The following is a 23,532-nucleotide window of genomic DNA, read 5'->3' on the forward strand; positions in this document are numbered from 1 at the left end:
TTATAAATTAACACATTAAAATTCTTTTTTTTTCCTAAATAAAAAACAGTTCCAGTTTTAGCAATGGCTCGGCCAGAAGTAGTACATGGAAGCCTGGGTAAAATTTTGATGCCAGAGGGCTGTCCCAAGGTTTGTTTTTTCCGCTACCTACAGAAATCAAAAGGTGATTGTTTTAGGAAGTGATACTCTTCAATGGTTTTTTATATATTTTATTTTAAAAAGCCACCAAGAAGAACTGGGGTTTCAGATGACCAACTTTTATGATGTAGTAGTACACACTGAAATGAAAATGTTCCCACCAAATATGGGAACAGTTCTTAGTTACTTTCCTAGAAGATCATTTTCTGTGTAGCTAGTGTTGCTTTTCCAGATGGACTTTCTGAAATATGAATATTTTGCCCAAGGTTTAACTTTAAGAAAATGATAATAATTCTTGGAATACAAGTCTCAAGATTTTTCCATTTGTATAATTTTCAATAAAAAATTAGGTCTGTTTCTAGGTTGAACCTTCTCTGAAGATACAGTTTTTCTATTTCCCATCATATTAGCCTGGACATCTGTTTCCACTAGGCTAATCATTTGAAACAATTCTGTATACTGAGTTATATTGAAGGAACTTGGGGGAAGTTGCTAGGAGAAGCACTATCAATTTTAGTGAAAGATGTAAGCCTGAGAAATTATATTTAGTATTTCCTAACAATTAATAATATTACCTAGTTTTGGGAAACTTCTGAATTTTGCTGGCTTATTTGTTATACGTTCCTTGAAGAAATGATTGTGAAAGCAGTCCTGTTTTAACATAGCTGTTATATTCCCTTAAGATGAAATGTATTGACTTAACCTCAGCTACATGGGCTTTGCTAACTCTAATGACTAAACTCCTTAGAAAGCTGAAAATGTTGTGCGTATGTTAAAGAAAATTTCTCCTCCCCCCCACCCCCTTGAAAGAGAAGCCAGGGATATACTGAATACATAAGTAAACATTCCAAATTACTAACAAGTGAAGTAATTTTTATGTATCATCATTAAGATTTTTGCAATATAGCCAATTTGGAGTCTCAAATTCTTATTCCAAATCTAGGGGTTCTCTGTAACATTTCAAATTCAATAATCCCTCCTTTACGAGTGCAATCCATTTTTCCCCTCGTGGACTTTTGACATGAATTTCTGAGTGTGTGTAGCATGACGTTCTCTATACAAATGTAAACTTTATTTGTATTGTCTGTTGTTTCATTGTTTTCAATGTTTCTGCTTATACCGACTGTCTCATTATATTGAATTTTACTCTCCTGATACCTTTGTTCACACTTTCTGCTTGCTGCCCAGGCCTTGTATACTTTATCCTCAACTGTCAGTCTTACTCTATCCCTTCTTTTAAAACTCATGCTAAAGTTATGTTTCACAAATTTACTCAATTTCATAAATGATGGTCTGGGATAAGGAATGAGAGGAGGTGTGAGAAACAGCATTAGCTTTTGGAAAGCTCTGAATTAAGTAGAGATGAGGATGGGACTTGATGGTAGCAGATGTATTAGGATTAGCTAATATGATGCAATGAGAAAAAGGTAGAAGAGAGAAATGACCATTTTTTGTTTTGAGTATTGGCAGAAGACTCGCCAGAGGTGGTGCTATTGAGTCAGGCCTTGAGTGGTGAGTCCAGAGGAGGTGGACAGGTGGTCTGCATCTTCTCTGCTAACTGTATCTAGTTTGTGTCTTTAAAACTTTATGAACGTTAATTAGACAGTTATATTGGGTGGCTACAGTTCCTTATTGTATAGGAAGCAATTAGGTTTTTAGAATTGCATTTGAATTTTTTAAAAGATCCAAAAGGTGAGAACAACTCAACACACAACTCAATGTATTTGTTGATGTTATCTTTAATTCTTGTTCAAGGAAATGGAGGAAATAAAACACAAAAGAGGGAAAACTTTTTAAAATTTTGTTCTTTAGGAATAATCTGTTTTGAAGTGGGATGAATAAAATCAATGGTGAATCTTTTTGTGTGTGCTTTTAAAAATAAAAACAAAACTCAACTGTTGATTTTTGTTTTCAAAATGTCTTGACTGTAAAGCCTTGTAGTGGTAGGTGCGGTAAGCTACCCTCTGATGCTCAGACTTTCAGACGCTGGCTCTAGACTTCCAGATGCTTGTGCAGAACAGTTTGGGTGCGGAGAGATGGGCTGAACAGGATCTTGTTTGCCCCATTCCTGGGGGCTCTGATGTAGTAGAAGTGAAGCAGGAAGTGAGGGAGTCCAAAATACTAAAGCTGGAAGGGACATTTGGCACAAAGCAGTAGTAATAACCAGTCTATATATAGAGAGAGTTTGATGTGTTTCCTTCCTGAAGGGCTCTCTGCACAGTAAATAAAGTAAAGCCAATAATTATCAATGGGCAACTGGGCCATGTTCTTAACAAAAGTATTCAGATGGCCATAAATCATAGCATCAAAACAAATAGGGTAAAGGGATGCTCTGGAGAGGAATCTACCAGCTGTTTTCCTGAGGTTTCGGGAAAAAACTGTTGCCTAATAATACTTCTAAAGTTTAAATGAAGGTCTTATGGAGTTGGCAGAGTTTTTTCTTTTGGTGCTAAAAAAATAGTTCCTATTAATTACATTTATTTATTGAATATATATAATTTATTATATAAGCACAAATATATTTATTCATTTACAGAGCATTTATTTCTCTGTACCAAGCATAGCTCTTCGTCAAATCTTTTACTTCTAAACGAGAATATTAAAATTTTCAGTAAGGACTTTTAATAAGTAAGGGTTTGACTTATTTCTAACTAATTAAAAGTCCTTGCTTATTGCAAATTTGCCAAATCATTTTCTTTTCCCCCTTTCCATGTGTTTTTCTTCCTTGTGTACATGTTTTCCAACTAAAAATTAAATAGGTTATTGGTCAATGTATGGTTAGCGTCATACTACATATTATATATTTGAATCTATATTGTGTCTGGTATTTTGAAAAGACATTTCAGGGAAAAATGCAATTAAACCCAATTACACTTCTTTTTAAACAAACAAAAACTTTGGTCTGTTTCTCTCAGGCATGAATTTTCATTATAGTATCCTAATAGACCTTACATGGTACACGGGATTAATTAGACAAAGAGAGTTTTGAAAACCTCTCCCAATTAGAGTCTTGGAGTACATGGGTAGTAATGTGTGGATGGAGAGGAGAAGGGGAGCGGTTATTTACGGCTGTTGAATATTAGTTTCAAAATGGCCTTAGAGATCTTCTGGCCCAGTTGATTAACTCAATTGCTTAACATGTGGTGCTCTCAGAACTAGGACCAGTTCCACAGTACTCAAGAAAAATTTCCTCTGTGGCAACACTTTTCTATCACCTGCGCCAATTTTTTAAAAGCTTTAAAAGTTTATGTTGATTGTAGCGAGTTTGGAGAAGAATTTGATTGGTTACTGTCAACTCACCACTTCTATTGGAAAAACAACTTCTTTGGCAGTGGTAAATCAGTGAAGGGCAGCATGAGTCTTTTAAAAGTTAAATTTGACAAACATTTGTTGGGTACATATTATTTGGCTCAATAGTAGTGTCAGGCCTTACAGAGATGAATAATGATTGTGGTTGCTGACTTTGAAGGGGGTCTGCCTAGTGGAGGAGTCTGAGAGGGAAATGACTTACCTTCTGACCTGTTCATTGCAACAAGATTATGGAAGAGAGCCAAGGGAGATGTTCTGAAAGAGCTAACATCTGGGCTGGATATTTACAGATGAAAAAAGCTTTTAATGATTTTGCCTGAATTAATATGTGAGAATGCATATGCATATAATAGAACATGAGAATTTAAAAAGTAAATGTTAATTATCCCATTTTATTGTCACCTAAAGATTTTAATGGCTTTCTAAAGGTGAATATTCCTTCAGTAGCTTCTGAAACTTGGCCTTTTATGACATAGAGCTTAAGGATGATCTGATTCTTGAACAATCAAGAGGAAGAATTAGTTTAAGGGTTTAGAATGCTTAGCTATCATAAACTTGATGCAGTGAGAGAAGAGACTCTCAATGAAGAAGTGTTGCAAGTGACAGAAGGTGATCCCTCCCAAACATGGTTCTACTTGTTTAAAAAAGAATTGCTTTATATCTAATGTAGTATCCCTACTGGCTAAAATGTTTCTAAGTTTTAACCTCTGTTTCTTTTGAACTAAGAAAGTCATACTAATTCTGATCATAAAATATCCAAATAAATAAACAACTTCCCCTAATTTGACTTTCTTCAGATTAGAACTGTAAGTTTTTATTTACATGGCTACTGATTTTCTAGCCTGTTTATTGTGTGTAAAAAGTTCCTATTGTTTGCTTCTAATTAAGAACTCAGGGGTTTACAGACATTGTTCATTGTTATTGATGAAATTGTTGCATTTAAAAATAATTATATGATTTGGTAAACAGTTTCTTTTAATCACACTTCTATACAATATTAGTACGTAGCAAGTCATTTCCTTTAAAGGGTGGGGAAAAAAAAATCCAAAGATACTCAACGATAAGATGTGCTCATTAACAGCTGTTTCTGTTAATAGGAGCAATTTGCATTCAGAATAGAGAAAATGAATTATACTAAAGGGTATATAGAGGATCAGGTATAACTTTTCTGGCATGTGCAGCAGCCCACAAAATCAACTACCTTCCAATGACATTGGCATGATTAATCCCAAGCAACCTGACACTGAAATTGCTGTTCTGAAAAGGGGCTTTGCAGCCTGGAAGTGTCATAAGCATAACACTAGCCTTCTTGCTAAGGTGGGGTGGGGGCTGCTCAATGCGTTTAGTGAGACTCTCTCACTTGTCTCCAGTGTTCACAGTATTTGAATATTCATGATCGGTTGACAGGTGGTCAGTGAATGCAAGACTGAAGCCACTCTGGATCTTTTCACGTTTTCGTTTTTCTATTAGAGAAACTTATAAGGTCATGTGAGATGCCTCATTCTTGATTTACTTCTTCGGATGTCAGTTTGGGGCAATTTTCCTAAGGTGGGCTTCAGTTTACCGTTTTGTAACCATATTTTTGCTTGTGGAATGTCTAACCAATTTCCAGGTACATTATCAACATCATTTCTGTAATAAAAATGCCTCGCGCTTCTGTTTCCTTACATATAGTCTCCTTGTATGTCGATGGCTGTGCCTTCAGTTGTGTAGATGGTGTTTCCTCTTCTCTAAAGGGAGAGAAAATATAGGCTGTCTAGAGAATATTCAATCCAGGGCTGTGGACCTGAGTCTTCTGACCCAAATCTAGGGCTCTTGCTTGCTGCATCCTGTTTATTTTCATCCAAAAGGCTACATGGCAATTGGGTGTTTTATGTTTAGATTTCCTCCCTGGCTTCAGTCACTTACTGAGAACTTATGCGCCAGGCCCTGTGCTGCATCTTTTACACACATCAATCACTGTGCTTACCCATTCAGGATGCTTTAACAAAGTACCATCCACTGGATGGCTTATAAACAACACAAATGGATTTCTCACAGTTCTGGAGACTGAAAGTCCCAGATCAGAGTGCCAGCATGGTGGGATTCTGGTGGGGGCCCTCCTCAGAGTTGCAGACTGCTGTCTTCTCACCATGTCCTCACATACAGGAAGGGGCAAGAGAGCTCTCTACGGTGCTAATCCCATTCATGTGGTTTCCACCTTCATGACCTAATCACCTTCAAAAGTTCCTACCTCCTGATAGGATTTCAGTTTACGAGGTTTAGGGGAATACAAACATTCAGTTCGTAATGGTCACCTTGTTCAGTCTTCAGATTGTCTAGAAGAGGAACCCAGAGATCTAAGATGAAATAATTTTGCAGAGGTAGCTCGCCTAGTCTGAGGAGGATCATGGATTGGTACCCAAGTATTCTGGGCTGCTGTCGCCTGAGCCCTTGACACTCTATCTTCTTGAGGTGAATGTGCTTCCTGTCCTTGAGAAGTGAAAGGAAATTAGCAGACAAGATCCTTCAAAATATGGTCATAAGGAACTCTGTTCAGTGTCAAGGTACTGATTCAGGCAGTTAACTTTTTGGGAGGATAAAAGGAAAAGAGATGGTAATGCTTTGTGGTTTAGAAAGATCTTGTGAAGAAAGTAGAATTTCAATTTGCAGAGGATACTAAGAGTAGCTTCAAGGTGTGATGGAAGGGATAGAAGGAGGACAAGGCACTGGTGGGAAATGCTGGGCACATTTGGGGGAAATGCATTGGAATGAAGCAGAGGGGTTTTGGTAGGTGACAAAAGGACAGGTAAACTGGGGCTGCTGAAGAGGACTCAGGGCATCAGTGTGTGTGGCCTTGATATTTGGCATGTACGTGTTTACTTTGTGATACCACCAAAATGCAGTCTTAACTAGAATGGTTTCAGTTGGCTTGTGAATGATTTTCGTTTAATTGAAATTTTAGTGGAATGAAATCCTATTTGGGTTCTTAGGGTCTCTCATTCCCCAAGAGCTTGCCTAATAGTCTTGCTTCCTTTTAACTCCATGAGAAATAAAAGCCTTATTGTTTCTTGTGTATTCTTATGATGTGATTAGATCTTAAGTGTTTACATGTATATTGGTATTTTAGTAAACATTCCTTTTAGGTGGGTGAAGGAGGGAGGTTATGCGTCATTGAGAAACTCTGGGTTTGGGATTTTCTAAGGAAAGAGGATGGCATAGAAGTCAGGACATCTCTAGGCCAGGCATGGTGGGTCATGCCTGTAATCCCTACACTTTGGGAGGCTGAGGCGGACAGATCACCTGAGGTCGGGAGTTCAAGACCAGCATGACCAACATGGAGAAACCCCGTCTCTACTAAAAATACAAAATTAGCCTGGTGTGGTGACGCATGCCTGTAATCCCAGCTAACTCGGGAGGCTGAGGCAGGAGAATTGCTTGAACCAGGGAGGCGGAGGTTGTGGTGAGCCGAGATCACACCATTGCACTCCAGCCTGGGTAACAAGAGTGAAACTCCGTCTCAGGAAAAAAAAAAAAAAAAAAGAAGAAGTCAGGACATCTCAGACAAGTCAGAAGTTAAGGTGGGGAGTGATTTGCATCAAAGACTAGACGTAGATAATACTCTTGTTAGGAAGCTTACAGTTCTTTTCAAACTTTGGGTCATAGGGAACAATCATCAGTTTCCCTAAAGCTTTTGGGCAGGGTAATAACAAGTGAAGTTCACTCATTAATAATCATGGTTGACTGTGATGAGCTATTCTCCCCCAAGATTTGAATAAATGACTTACATATCTGCTTTACATAAGAGAAATTATTGTTATAGTTTCTGGAGAAGAAATAAAGGATAGATCGGAGACTCAACTGGGAGTTTGGCAAGGGGCTATGAAAATTGCGTGTGATCTAGATGGTAGAATGGGATTTTTTTTTTTTTTTAAAGAAGAATGTCTTTTTGTCTATTATTCTCATCTTACCTATTTTCTTTTTTAATGTTGCAGTGTGCAAAGATCCACCTTACAAAGTAGAAGAATCTGGGTATGCTGGTTTCATTTTGCCAATTGAGGTTTATTTTAAAAACAAGGTATGTAATCTTTACCCATTAATCTTTCAGTAGACGATCCACCATTAGCCAAATGATGTTTAAAATAATTTTGACTCATAAGCACTTCTGTCACTAGATGATTTTAAAATAAAAGTTAAATTTGTCTTCTAGGAATTTTGGCTATCATTACCCTTAATTATCAAGGAAGTGGCTAGAAGAAGATAATTTTAATTATATGAAGTCAGATTATGTGAAATTCATTAAGTGTTCCTTTAAAGAGAGGAGTGATTACCATTTTGGAAAAGATAAATATGTTTGTAAAATAGAAAAGAAGAATTATAGTTTTTCAGTAAAATGCTTCTTTTCTCATTTTCATGTCTGTAGAATTTTTTTGAGGCTTGCAAAGAATAATCTCATTTTATCTTTAACTGGTACCCACACCATACATGTATATAGTTATTTCAACTTCAGATACATGGATTTTGCTGGATTTAAAAGTTTTCAGGCCAGGCGCGGTGGCTCACACCTGTAATCCCAGCACTTTGGGAGGCCGAGGCGGGCGGATCGCTTGAGGTCAGGAGTTCAAGACCAGCCTGGCCAACATGGTGAAACCTCGTCTCTACTAAAAATACAAAAATTAGCCGAGTATGGTGGTGGATGCCTGTAATTCCAGCTACATAGGAGGCTGAGGCAAGAGAATCACTTGAACCTGGGAGACGGAGATGGCAGTGAGCCGAGATCGCACTACTGCATTCCAGCCTGGGTGACAGAGTGAGGCTCCATTTTTTTTTCTCAAAAAAAAAAAAAGTTTTTAGCAGTAGATATGTGGCATAACACACAGACTGTATAATACCAGACAAATTGGTCAACCTCTGTGGGGCTTACTTTCCTTATTTATGAAATGAGGAGATAAGAGTACTTACCTCATAAGGTGGTTAGTGGGATTAGATAAAATAAACTTATGCAAAGTATTTAGAATAGTAACTTATAGATAAGCACTTCAAAATGCTAATTATTATATCATATTCCTTATTTTTCCTCCAGAGATATCATAATTTCTAAAACCTGCTGAAAAGTCAGGTAATTGGTTTTTTTTTCTTTTAAGGAACTGAGCAAATAGAATGTCATGTTATCCAAACCAGTGCTCAGTAAAATATGGTTCTTGGGATAGCATTAGCATTACCCTAAGAACAGGTTAGAAATGAGATTCTCAAATTCTACCCAGATGTATCAAATCAGAATCTCTGGAGGCAGGGCCTAGGAATCTGCATATTTACTAGTCCTTCTGATGCTCAGTAAGTAAGAGAACCACTGATAAGCCACTCCTTAATGTGCAATCCCTTCCACTGGAACAGTGTCACACTGGCCTTTTTAACTTACAGCAGTCTCAGTCCTCAATTCAGCAGTTACAAAGTGTTAAAACGAGATTCGTGATCTAGGTCTTTCTCTCCATTGGCTATGCTCCTAATTTCTGTGCCTTCTAGCAATAACTCTTTGCTAGAATAATGATTATCTTTCGTAGTGGTGATACCACTGAATCGTTGACATATTTGTCATCAAATCAAATTTGTCGAGATGTATTTATGTCTGTTGACGTGATATACTTTCATATTGAAGTGCTCATTTTTCTCATTTCAAGTTCAATTTCCCTTAAGAAAATGGTTTTTGGCTTTCTTTTATTTCTTCTGTTTTTCCTTCACTACCAATTTCTCCAATACTTGTTACTTGTTATTTTCTATTATAGTCATCCTAGTAGATGTGAAGTATACCTCATTTTGGTTTTATGTGCATTTCTTTGATGATTTATGAGTTTGAACATTTTTTCATGTGCTCGTTGTTCATTTTTATTTTTTTTGGAGAAGAGACTGTTCATATCTCATTTTGCTCACTTTTCAGTGTATTTTTAATTTAAGTGGTATGTTTGTGGGAAGGAATTTAGAGCCTGTCTCTATCTCCCATATTCCCCACTACCGTTTTAATATGTTAGAAGTTTAAGTGATGAAGATCATATGGTGCTTTTCTTCCCTCTTGTCACATCCTCATAGCCAGTGTTTTAATTTCATCTAGGGATTGGGCTACACCATAGGAAGAATCTAGCCCTTCAAGCCAGCAAAGTTCTTAACTCAAAGAAATTAAAGAATAGGCAATTATGATCTCTTATGAGAAGACCATAATGGTTATGATTATATCACTGTCTTCCCACCAGCAAAGTTAGTTTGACATTGCATTGACTTCAGTTTTGAAATAATGATGCAATGAAGTATCTTCTCTCTTTTCTTGTTTTTAACTCTTCTGGTCATTTGTACAAGCTCTGAGTTGAACAGAGGAATCTGTTTTATGAATTTCTCAGTTTCCTGCTTTACAAAAATAACTGGAATTTCCCCATATGCCAGATTTAAGAAGAAAACAAGTAAAGGATGAAGAGGCAGCAAGTATCACTCCCTACCATACACGCACGCACACACACGCATGCGTGTGCACACACACACACACTTCAGTCTTCTTGAAATTCATAGAACAGAATAAAAGCAAGATATAATGAAGGCACATTGGGTAGTCATTATGACTGTAAAACATATATTCATTTTGTGAGGGATTTTATTTTCTTAAAATATAAAGGAAGAAAGCAGCATATGAGATGAAAAACATCTCTTCCTTTGTGGCCATTATAAAATAGACACATTTGGAACATTGTAGATTTTCTGTTTAGTGTATAGATTAGCTTATTTCTATTTTCTAGTTTTAGGCTTTCTTTAAAATTTCATACATAATAATGATTGCTGTTTTCACATGTACACAATAATACATATATATTTCAGTGTTTGTAATATAGAAAAGTAGGATACACCTAATTGGCCCTATGTAGAGATGTGGATTAATAAATGGTAATTATGTAATCCATAGAATTCTGTACAGTACTTAATGTGGCAACATGAGTAAATCTCAAAAAATAATGACTTAAAAGTTGCAGAAATATATGTGCATGGTTATATCATTTGTGCATTTTTTAAAGAAATTATTGAAATGAGTAATAGTGTTCTGGAGAGGTATGTATTTAGTATAAGAGCATATGTTGGAATGACAACACAGGAACTTAAGGGCATTAGTTACTGGAGGAGAGGAATGAAGAAGCTTACATATATAAAGTTGGTTTTGTTTTGTTTTGGTGGGGTTTCACTCTGTCACCCAGGCTGGAGTACAGTGGCGCAGTCTCAGCTCACTGCAGCCTCCACTTCCTGAGATCAAGTGATCCTTCCACCTCAGCTTCCCAAGTAGCTGGGACCACAGGCATGCACCACCACACCCGGCTAATTTTTGTAATTTTTGTAGAGACAGGGTTTCACCATGTTGCCCAGGATGATTTTGAGCTCCTGAGCTCAAGTGATCTGCCCACCTCTGCCTCCCAAAGTGCTAGGATTACAGGTGTGAGCCACCCCGACTGGCCAAATTTTATTTCTTTAAAGAAAAAGATAAAGCAAATCTCTGGAAGTGTTATCTGTTTAATCTCAGTAGAAGGCACATGGATATAGCATTTTTAAGTACTTTTCTATATGTTACTAATTTCTTAATTAAAAAAGGAATTATTGCTTTGCCACTTTTTTGTTTTCTTAGGATGTCTTAGAAACCAAATATTTGCTATAGTCTGATCTAGGTCTCTGAGCTAGGTATATTTGTTTCTTTATTTTTTCTAATTTAACTTGTAAGAGCACCTAATGTGAGATATAGTTTTTTAACAAATTTTAAGTGTATTAAGTGTACAATACCTTATTGTTGACTATAGTTGCAATGCACAGCAGATCTCTAGAGCTTATTCATCTTACTTAATTGAAACTTAATGCCTATTGATTGACAATTCATTTTCCACTCTCCCCAGCCCATGGTAACCACCATTCCAGTCTCTGATTTTATGAATTTAAAATCTTACATGATATCTGTTTTAGATATCTCATGTAAGTGGACTCAGACAGTACTCATCTTTCTGAGTCTGGCTTATTCCCCAAGGTCCAGCTGGATATATTTTTTATTTTTCATGTTACTGAAATGATCCATTGGTAAAAATTTAATAGGTCTAGGCTCTTGCTTCAGAGTGTTCATTTCTTTCTTTTGCATATTTATTATTTTATTTATCCCTGGAGTTTATTCAACTCTGTCTTGAAGAATAAACATCCATTATAGTAATGGCATATTAGTCCCTTCTCACATTGTTATTAATACCCGAGACTGGGTAATTTATAAAGGAAATAGGTTTAATTGACTCACAGTTCTGCATGGCTGGGAAGGCCTCAAGAAACTTACAGTCATAGCGGAAGGGGAAGCAAACACGTCCTTCTTCACAGGGTGGCAGGAGAGAAAAATGCAGGCAAAGTGGGGAAAAGCCCCTTATAAAACCATCAGATCTTGTGAGAACTCACTTACTATCATGAGAACAGCATGAGGGAACACCCCCATAATCTAATTACCTCCCAAGACACATGGGGATTATGGGAACCACAATTCAAGATGAGATTTGGGTGGAGGCACAGCCAAACCATATCAAATGGTTTATGAAAAAGTGTTGTTCAGAGTTTTCACAGGAATGAGGGAAAGCAGAAAAAATAATTCCAGGTAATGATGGAAGAGTCTTAATTCCACGTATTAAAGATATCCTGTCCTTGGTCACATTCCCATCCTGTGTTTTTCCTGCTTCTCTAATGAGCTCGTCTTCAGTTCTGCTCATTTATTTGAGCTGTCAGGGTCAAGAGGGGTGGTAGAGTGTCAGTACTTCTCTTGAGTTTGTATATGTTAATGCTGTCTTATTTTGTATTTGTGCTCAACAAAACAACCCTATTTGTGAGAATTGTGTGTTTCAGAAACTCTAAACCAACAGGGACACTGAAACATAATCAATTTATGTTTGAAAGGATCGCAGGCTTCTTTCTTTCAATCTGATCTCAGAAAAGAGAGAGTAAATGTCAAGTACTGAAGCTTCTGCAGAGTGAGAGAGGGTAGCTTGATATTGCCAAAAACAAATTTCCACCTCTAGGAAATGTATTATTTATATATAGAGAGCAAGCACATGCTTTCTCATTTGAACTTTGAAGAAGAATGTTTTCTAAGGAGCATAGACTGACATAATGTCGATGTCTGCCTTCTAAGAGAAGATATTCAGTTGGCCAGAGCACAAGTTGATGAGTACTTTTTTCTTACTTAAAAAAAATCTTTAAAAAAATCATACGCAGGATTCAGAGAGTCATTTTCTGTGGTGCTTACCATTGGTTTTATTGGAAAGTGATGTTTTTTGTTCTGTTTTAGACTGTTGTAGACTATAAAGTGATGTTGATATTAACTCATTCTTTTTATGCTGGTAATTAATGTGTATTCTTCAATATGTTTTTCTCTTTAAGAAAGTGTATAGGAGTATATATTTTCCTAGTAAAAGTATATGGAATAGAACTTAGGAGTTTTAGTCTTTTGACTACATTTAATGATTGTTAACTATTTGGTACAGTCTTCCCAGATTTCCCTCCATGTATTTGCATAGATAAAATGTGTGTCAGCGTAGAGATGGGCAGGGGCATGATTTAATATTTTTCTGTGACTTGCCTTTAATTCAGTTAGCAGTATGCCTTTCAAAGTCAGTATTTTTAAACACCTGAATGGTGTTATGTGGTAATGATGATCATTCTTAGTTTCCTGCTATTCTAAGCAATGCTACCATGAACATTTAATAGTATATTTTTGTACTTATATCTGAATATTTCTATGGAAGAGATTCTTAGAGGTAGAATTACTGGGTCAAACATCATATATATTTGGTATGTTGATAGATATTGCCAAGATGTCTACCAAAAAGGCTTTACCAGTTTATGCTCCCAGTTACATGGCAGAAAACTGCCCTCCTTTTAAAATTAATTCTAAAGTTACATCTTCTGTTTTATAACTTAGAGGATAGACAGATAAATAAAAAATGATCATAACTAAATGTGATAATTACATTAATAGAGGAATGCTATGAGGGACATCTAATTCAGATTATATTGGGAGAGTAAGAAAGACTTTCAGAGGAATTAATGCTTTAGCTGGGTCTTGAATAATGAGTTTGCATTAACTAGGCAATAGAGGGGAAGCTATGCTGGGAGGGAGGACATTTTAGGTGTGGGGAGCATTACTTGTGAAAGGCCAAATGAATGAGTTAATGTGAAGTATTGGGGAACTGCAGATGCTTCAAAGTTGTGGAAAAACAGTATAGTAAGAAATCAAAAGAAATATAGGAAAGGTAGTAAGAGACTGCTATGGTTATTCCAAGCAAGTGGGATTTTATTGCAGAAAATGATGAACCATTAAAGGCTTTTATATCAGTGGAAAGCTGTAATCTGATTTTTGTGTTAGAAAGATCATTCTCTGGTCACTGTGGGAAGTAGAATGAGGTAAGTTCAAAATCAGGGAGGACATCAAATGAAGAATGGTGGTGGTCTAAGCTAGGACAGTAGGCCTTAGAGGAAAGGATAGGTAGATCTGAAAGTTCATAAGGACGAATACTAAATAGAACTTAGAGAAAATTTGACTGTAGTGAGTGAGGAAGAAGTAACAGTTGGGAATGATTTTTGTGTAATTTAACCTTGGCAAGCAGTTAGAATTGCTGTTTTCCAAGATAACAGAGGATAGGACAAAAGACACATATGAAGGTAACTTTAGTTTAATATAATGCATGAATTGGATGCTGCCGTAAGTCAACCTGTGGACACATGTATATGGCAGTCAGTGAGAGCTGGGTTGGAGATACACTTAGGGGAGTCACTGTCACACAGGTGGAACTGACTCCTTGTGAATGGGTGTCATCTCCTTGGGAAACTTCGCAGAAAGGTAAAGGACATTTAAGGTCAGTGAAGAAAGAGAAGAAAGTCCTTGAAGAAGATTGAGAAGGAATAGCCAGTAAACTATGAGGAAAACCAGGAGAGAATGGCATCCTGATAAGAGAGAGAAAAAGTAGATTTCATGTCAGATTGTAGTGGAAGTGAAGGGGTACTGAGGAAATGAGTGGAGATTATGATTTGGGAAGTTTGGGTGAGGAGGTGGAAACCATGAATTTTGAGTAGTTAATTCCTATATTCTGAGAGTTTCAGGTGCAAAGACCCTTGAGTCAAAAGAAATGGATTCAAATTATTTTGTTTCATCATTTATTAGTACTATAACAATAAAACAAGGCTCACACCTGCCCCAAACAGAGCAGCGAGAATTAAATGAGATGTCATTATTTTCTTGAGTCTGTATTTTCACCTCGCGTGGCTAAAGATCAATGTGTAGAGAGGGATAAATGTTCAGTCAACTTAAGTAACAGCTTGAGAGTTGAACCTGGGTATCGGAAATTCTAATTATTGTATTCTTTTGCATAGGATGCTATTTTGTCCTAGTTATTTATGCAGAAAAATTCCATTCTTATTAATCTCACAGATACTTATTGCATTTCTACTGTGTATAGGCATAAACTAGTCTTTGAGGGTACAATGATGATTCAAACATTGATCCTACTTTCAACAATCTTTTGATCCAGCAGGGTAAATGGTGATAATAAGAAGGCAATTATTCTAAGACGTGGCAAGGGTGAGAGAAAGATGCACACACAGTAGAGGAGAGGCAGTGGGGAGTCGGGAGTTAAGGGGAGGTTTTCCAAAAGTGAAATCTTGAGTTAGGAATGGTGAGAAGTTATCTAGGTAAAGCAGTAGGTAGAGAAATGGAGGTAGGCAGTGAAGGTAGTAATGCAAAGCAAGAATGAAACCAGAGGTAACCTAGAACACAGTAGGTACTGGGAAGCAACCAGTAATGGGATGTTGCTAGGCCATCAGATGGACAGAAGGGGAATGGTGGAATATGAAGCCAAGAGCCAGATTATGAAGGCCCTTATGTGACATTCAAGTGAGATTAGGATTTTTAGCCCAATGGCTATTGGAAGCTGTTGAAATTTTAACTAGGAAGTGAAAATGGCTAGATTTTTGTTTCATATAGATAATCTTAGGCCTGAATGGAGGAGGAATTGAAGAGAATATATCCCAAAGTAGGGAGTTTATAGTTTGGGCCATGAGTAAAAGCCTAGTAGTAAGAGTTAGAGGGCTTGTTGAAGAAATATTTATGGAGAAAATGGCAGCCTTTGATGGTGAGTGTACTGGGGTGGGGAAGAGGAAGGAATGTGCTTGGTTTCTAGTTGGGTGGCTATGTTGCTGGTATCCTGTCACCTGAAAGATCATGGGGAAGAAGAGAAGTTTTTCTTATTTCATTTCCCCTAACACAAGAAACTAATTTGTCAGACATTTCTATTTTGTTTCACTGATGATTCCATGATACTTTTTTTTCCCCAGTACTACTTTGACAGTTTAGCTGTTAGATGTCTTAGTTCTTTTCTATTTCTTATGAGGAGTAAATTTTTGCTTTTAAAATTTCACTTATGCCTGACTCTCTTTTTTCTGTCATAATTTTTGTTAACCTCCAGGAAGAACCTAGGAAAGTCCGCTTTGATTATGACTTATTCCTGCATCTCGAAGGCCATCCACCAGTGAATCACCTCCGCTGTGAAAAGCTAACTTTCAACAACCCCACAGAGGACTTTAGGAGAAAGTTGCTGAAGGCAGGAGGGGTAAGTGGCACTCTCTTGTGAAAAGCATTCCTATTAAAAAAAAAACAACAAAAACAAACAAACAAACTAGTTCCTGATGTGTTAAAAAGTATAAGGTTTTGGGAGAGGTAAAAGAAATGATGTACCTTAATGGCTTAGCTGTGGATTCATGTGTTGAGATGAACAGGTAGACAATAATATTTTAGATAGGCTTAAGTTTGAAATTACACTATTTATTAAAACAGTCTTAAGATCTATGCAGCTCAAATTTAATTATGACAAAACCCCAAAACAAACAAGCAATAAACTCTCATTTAAGAAAAGAATAATATTTGAACTGTGTTATATCAGTTATAGAAACTTTTGGGTTAAGTTGCAAGTCACATTAAACATTATATAAAAAGAAATCCAAATTTTCTTGATCACAATTAATAAAAAAGGTATCTTCACTCATACTACATGTTTGGGTCATTTAAATACACATTTTTATTTGTTTGAATTTTATGTTGATAAAAGATGGATTTTCCTTTTTAAAGTAATGGTAGCAAAAGTGTTGTAAACTTTTGCCCTTGTGATTTGACTAGTATGGGAAAGAATTTTAAGTGGTACCTCTTGCAAACATAAACATTTGGTATGTTTGCTTCTGAAGCTGGGTCAGCTGTACAAACACTATTGATTGGTCAAAATCTATTTGACAATGAGTGTCACTGGGATCATCAGCTCCTACTTCACATGAACTTATGTGTCATATTATGTGGGCACTTCACACCCCATCTATTTTGAAATGTGTTCTTTTCTCCAGGATCATCATCAGTTAGTTTCTCTGGAAGGTTTTTGTGCAGTTTTCTATTTATGAAGTTATTTTCTATATGCATTTGTAGACCATTACCCATCAAGATGTGTTATATCACTGATAAACTCTACCTGAGGGCTTTGTAGGAAGCAGGTGGTTTTTTTGTGGCACAGTTTTCTTTATTGGATACATGAACAACCACTTTGAGAACCTAAGAAAAGCTATTGTTCCTATTATGAGAAAGTTGCCCATGTATATAATTGTGTGACTATTCTGGGTGATGTGGACCCCATTTTTTGAGTTCTGTTTTGCTAGGCTGCTGTCCTTTTACCTGAATTATGAATATGCATTTGAAGCATTGCAAGTACTTTTACCATATTTCATTCCTTATCATATATATGTCAATAGATTATGGTTTAAATGGGTATTGAGCCAGCTTTGGAAATGAAATGCCACTTAGAGTATTCTATGGGAGAAATACAGCTTCATGAAGAAATGTATTTATTTTTGTAACACAACTTATTTTAAAATTAGGAACTTATTATAATTTTATTAAAGAAGTTGTTTGGAAAAGTAACTGTTTTACTCCTTTTATAGTTATCAGGAGTATAGTTTTGATGCTATTTACCTATGGCTATGCCATTAACAATCAACTAACTGGTCCATTTAAAATCCTAATCAATCTCTTTTTTTAATGAATTTGGCATTTTACATTTCTGATTCTCTCTCTTGGGTTGTGTAGTTGGGTGGGTAAATTGGAGAGTGCAAATTATGTAACTTTAGTACGTCATGCTTCTGATAAGGGTCGTAGGAAAACATAAATATGACACAAGAACTTTTTAAAGCAACCACTTAGTCCCAGAGAAGTCGAGGGTTGCCTGTGAGCTAGAAGAGAGGTTACAGTCAGTGATAATGCAGCGAAGTGCAGCACTGCATCCTGATAAGGTCTCTAGTTGATTTCTCATCTTGTGCTCTACTCAGCCTTTATCTCAGAATGATTCTTCTTGACTTCTAACTTTCCTTCTTTGTGTTTAAGTGCTGTTTGAAGCCAGCAGATATTTTCCTATTAGAATTAGATTGTGTCTTGACAACTCTAAAATAATAAGTTGAAATGTGAACTATTCCAGGCATATGCTATTTGAAATATTACAAGTTACTTAAGGGACTAATCACAGTGAATTTTGTAGTAAAATAAGCATTTAAAAATTCATTAAAAATCATAATAATTCCACAGATTCTGTCTATTTCGTATGGGAAGATTAAAATAAACTTCTATAGAAATGTAAAAAAAATCAGTAGACTAATAAACATCTTTTGGCTTACCTAGATTTTTGACTGCCTTATATTATTGATACCTGGCTTTAACCATTTGTCTTATCTTAGTATTAATGCAGCCTATCATGGTGTTACTAACTTATGAGCCATTCTGATTTAATGAGAAATGAGTTCACGATTGTGTCTTCAGATAAACTTCTTCTTCTTATTATTTTTTGGCCTGGGTTTTGTGGTGGGAGAGAGGATACTTTCCTCCTCATACTTAAAAATTATGTGTTGACATAGATTTATATATTCTACCTTAAAAGGAAAAAATAATTGAACCTCTCTTCTCATCTTAATATATAAGTTAAGGCATGGGTGGAGTAAACTTAGTGTTTGGCTATGGTTCCTTCTCTTTTATTATTTTCTTTTAAACTAAAAGTACATAGAGCTATTAAAAGTTGAGTGTTGCTTTTCAAGAGATCAGAAAGGTTGTTTTTAGAGCTGGGAGCATCTTGGAACAAATGTTTTTCAGCTCTTAGAAGAAAATAATTCCAAAGAACTTTTTGCCAGAGAATCTTGAAAAACTGCAGATTTTTTCTACCTCATAATCTATAAGCCTATAACAACTTTTTTGGGAGAGGGGTCAATAACATTCTGTTTTTTTCACTGGATTTTGTTTTTAATTTCAATGTCATACTATTTCCTAAATAGTCTCAAAACTTGGTGTATGTCCCTCTTGGAAGAAATATACCCTGTGTTTTTCTGTGACATGGCTCCCTAATATTAAGTATATTCTTGTTATAAAAGAAGAAGTATTGTGGGCAGGGCACATTTAGATTCAAACATTATTTTCTGAGAGTATTGAATACAGAGTGATTTACTTTATAGGACTGTGAAAGTAGTTTCCTCTAAATTAGACAGCTCATGGGAGCTTGCTGGGGAAATTGTGGATTTGATTTAAGATCTAGCCCGACGAACTTTTTTTTTTAAATTGAGATGGAGTCTCACTCTGTTGCCCAGGCTGGAGTGCAGTGGCTTGATTTTTGTACATTGCAGCCTTGACTTGCCGGGCTGAAATGAACGTCCCACTTGAGCTTCCCAAATAGCCGTGACTACAGATGCACGCCACCACATTTACTAATTAAAAAAAAAAAAATTGTAGAGACAGGGTCTTACTGTGTTGCCTAGGCTGGTAGATTTTTATTTTTATTTTTTGAGATAGGGTCTTACTCTGTCACCCAGGCTGGAGTGCAGTGGTGCAGTCATGGCTCACTGCAGCCTCAACCTCCTGGGCTCGAGTGATCCTCCCACCTCAGCCTCCTGAGTAGCTGGGACTACAGGCACAGACTACCACACCTGACTAATTTTTGTATTTTTTGTAGAGACAGGTTTTCCCATGTTGCCAAGGCTGATCTTGAACTCCTGAGCTGAAATGATCAGCCCCCCTCGGCCTCCTAAAGTGCTCTAACTACAGGTGTGAGTCACTGCGTCCAGCCCCTTGTAAGGCTTTAAGTAAGAGAAAGAGGGTAGGGGTTATGAAATGAGAAAGAACAACTTGAGAACTTACTTTAAAAATTATTATTAATATTTATTATATAATTTTTGTATGTTATTATATTAAGGGAGGATATTTCCTTTGAGATATTTATTCTTTGATTGGTAGAGGGAAGAGAGCAGTGAGCAGTAAACTTTTGAGGGCAAGAACAAGCATAATATGTCTTTTAATTTTAAGCAAAAGGACCAAGTGTACTCTGTGGAGAAGCACCTCCCTATTTGCTGAGATATTTCTATTTATTTCCCATTTTTAAAGAATGAATTGATTGATCACTTTTGGATCAGTGATTCTCAAATTGTGCTCATTAGGATGTTAAGATTAAAAGGCTTATGATCATGACAGATAATTTTCTCTGTATTCACTTATCACTTTTTAGTAGTTGGAATTCAGTCATACTGAAAACATTGCAGAAGAGTTTGTCATCTATTACTGTAAGACAGATGAAAGAAGATGAGCTTTTCTTTGGGGTGTTGGCAAAGTAAACATATACTGTATATTAGATATTGTATATTGGGGAACTAAAATTTATTATTCTACTAACTTGTCTTTCTGAATTTCTGGTTGGAAAGAAGTGTGATACAATTGGAAAAGTTTTAAATTCAAGCTGGTTTAGATAAAACCTTTATCATCTTCAAGCTGGGTAACCCTGGGAAAAACCATTGCATCTTTTTGCATCTCAGTTTATTAGCTGTGAAACGGATATGGCAGTGTTTTCCTCATAGGGAACGTGTAACCATGGTGTATGGCACATAGTAGATACCTTAGTTCTTTTCCCCTCAGTTACTAGTTTAGAATATCAACAGATGTTTAACCATCTTTATATCAGACACTTAAAGGTATGGTGAAAAAGATTTGCTATTTAGTGTAAGCTGCTCAACATTTATTCACAGGAAAACATGTTTACCACCGAGTTAGTGTAACCAGCGCATTGATAGATCTGTGTTGTGTTTAAAGATTAGCCCGTGGTTTCTTCCTTCAAGGTGTTGGCAGTCTGTTTGTATTTTGCTTGTATGAAGTGCTTGTTTGTATTTTGCTTGTGTAAAGGGCTCGGAATATTATTTTGTAAGATGTAACTTTTCATTAGAAAAATGGATTCTTAACATTGTTCTTAATTCTGAATTTTTAGCGGATTAAAGGCTTCTCAAGGCTGTGTGTTTCCTTAGAAGAGTTCACATATATGACCAGCAAGGTAGCTGGATCCTTGTGCTTCTACGAAGAAAGCACAAAATAGGCAAGCATCTTTGGAAAATCAAGTTTATTTTGCAGTTTCTTTTTTCTTTTTTTTTTTTTTTTTTTGGCCTGGAAACCAAATGGCCTGCTTTGGTTCTGTTGTTTTTTATGGGATGGTGGTAGGGTGTTGGGTGTTTGTTTGTTCCTGCTGCCTTTCTTTCTTCCTTCCCTCCCTCTTTCCTTCTCTCCCTCCCTCCTTCCTTCCTTCCTTTCCTCAATTAAACAGGGCAAAGTCTAAACATGTTGTTCAGTCCTATTTCTGAATCACTGGCAAGCAGTTAATTTTGAGGACTGAAAATTAAAACTAACCACAGCAGTTGTTAAAACTAGGGTTTCTATAGGCAGAAATCCAATTCTGTTCAGACACCACCTGTTTCAGTAGGACATTTCAGACGCCCATTTGGCAAGATTTGCTGGAGAAGACATGGGGAACATGCTTCCAGTCTGTATTAAATCTGCAGCATAATGCAGTCCTGTTTCTGAGAGTGACAGTTACATTTATATATGATCTGTTTTCACAAGGAATAAATTGGAATCTTTCTGAAATGCTGCTTATTGTCAAGTGAAATTCAGGTCCACAGTGGACCTCCAACGAGGGGTTTTGCTTATTAAAGGGCCAAAAGGATCTTAGGATAAGGAGCTTTCAGTAATGCAGCTGTGTCAAGCCATCTGAACACAGCATTTTATTACAAGGATTTGGAATGAATCTTGTGTAGGGTGTTTAGTGTTTCCTTTGTAGGGGAGTTCAGAACACTTCTAATTTCTCAACTGTATGGATCACATTCTCTTCTCCTCAAATTTTAATTTTTTTGAATAGGTAAATATACACACAGTGCAGCATGACATACAGTTAAGTTTTCCTCTAGGACACCAGTAATACTGTAGTAAATAAACTCATACATAGTTCTTTGTGCACATGGATATGTCCGTAGGATAAATTCCTTAGAGTAGAATTGTGGGTCCAAGGCAAAGTGAAATTTAAATTTTGGTAGACATGTACACATTTCCTGCCAAAGAGGTTATACTACTCTATGCCTGCACCAAATAGTACGTGAGTGCCTTTTTCTCCACAGGATGATTTATTAAACTACCCTCTCCCCCAATCTGATGGATGAAAAATGGCATCTCATTTGTAATTCACATTTCTCTCATGAGTGATGGTGAGCAACTTTTCATATGCTTAAAAAGCCATTTTCATTTCCTTTCAAAGACCACATTTTAATGTATTTTAAATTGGAAATATTCTAAGTGTTTCGGTTTCAACTTAAATTTATGGGTACTCTTCCCACATACTTACATTTGGAAAGGTTACAAAAAGATACGGAAGCCTCTTTAACCAAGGTCTGTGTTTTCAGGCTTTCTTCGATGTGTAACAAATTATGTTCTTAGGAACTGATTTGTCAAGACTTTGGCTTCTAAAAATATAAGTGGCTTTTGTGGCAAACTCATCTAGACAGTGCCTAGAGATGGATAGCTGGCTGCTTATTTTAAAAATGACTCAAAGAAAATAATACAGAGAAGATTATTTTAGTGGCTGTCACTGGACAGCTTCATTGGATTTTTGGATATTTGTTTTGGAATAAGTACCTTTTTTATTATTTTCTGATATATATAATTCTGTAGTTGTCGCTTCAAACGATAAAAGAATGCTGCTGCTTTTTTACTGGCACTGATAAAAGGTGGTTTATTTAAATAAATGTAAGACCAAGCAGGCTGCTTCATTTGTGTGGTTATTTCTTAGAAGCTAATTTTCTGTCATATTTGGCATTTTCTCCTTCTTTCTATAACCTTGTCGGCCACCTCCCCCCACAAACCCTGGAAAATTAAGTTATGAAAGTGGAACATACATATAAATGTTAAGTAGAAAGTCAAAATTGTGAGCCCTAATTCCAAATGTAATGTCGATCTCATAAATTATTTCAGGGAAAGCATGGTCATGATAGTACAAAGTTATTTATGTCACTCAACCTATTTAGTGGTTTTATGATTTAATGTCTTCTTAAAGTCACACACGTTGATTGCAGGACGGTTACAGACTTTTGAAAAAATGTACCAGAAAAATCTGTGTGATAAAACAACTTTCGTGTCTTCATTTGTTCCTTCCTTCCCAACTACCTGTTTACCTTTTAAGTGAGAAGGAAAAAAACAGGAGCAAACTTTCCACTCTGCTGAAAGCTCAAACGCCATTACTGCATAAACTAAGCAAAGACTGAAAGAAAAACAGAGGAGAGAGGGAGATGTTCCTAGAATGTGTACTAAGAAAAGTTGTTTTGAGTGTTTAGTTGTCAGTATTGGAAGGTGTGCCCCATTTCTTTCTGCAGACCTCCCCGAAGTAGCAGTTTAGCTGACTGTATGTACGAAACTCTTAATATAGTAACCGTAATTTAGTTTTGAAAGGAAATGCTGTGATATCTTAAAGTTGTCACTTAATCCTGCTACTACCTCCTGTCCCCAATTGCACAAAAAGCCAAGAAAATAAGAAATAAGCAGAAGAGGAAAAATATGAAAGGATGTGAATGTTGGGAGAAATTTCAGATTAAGAAATAATTGTTTCTTTGTTTAAATACAAAAATATTGCAGTTGAAAACTGTTGATTCTGTTTCTCTATTTCGTCTTTGCTTAGGTACTAGCTCTTTATGTAC

The 23,532-nt window shown here is 36.3% G+C and overlaps 1 protein-coding gene across 5 annotated transcripts in view; it reads left to right on the forward strand.

Moving 5' to 3' along the window:
- Positions 1 to 23,532, forward strand: part of MLLT3 (MLLT3 super elongation complex subunit) — a 273,944-nt gene that overhangs the window by 155,686 nt on the left and 94,726 nt on the right. For all 5 annotated transcript variants that reach the window (XM_016960673.4, XM_016960675.4, XM_016960674.4 and 2 more), the window contains 2 exons: positions 7,422 to 7,504; positions 15,930 to 16,073. In XM_016960673.4, coding sequence (XP_016816162.2) covers positions 7,422 to 7,504; positions 15,930 to 16,073 — 227 coding nt within the window. The remainder of the gene's footprint in view (positions 1 to 7,421; positions 7,505 to 15,929; positions 16,074 to 23,532) is intronic.

This window comes from Pan troglodytes, chromosome 11 (genome assembly GCF_028858775.2).
Source record: "Pan troglodytes isolate AG18354 chromosome 11, NHGRI_mPanTro3-v2.0_pri, whole genome shotgun sequence".
NCBI classification, from domain to species: domain Eukaryota; kingdom Metazoa; phylum Chordata; class Mammalia; order Primates; family Hominidae; genus Pan; species Pan troglodytes.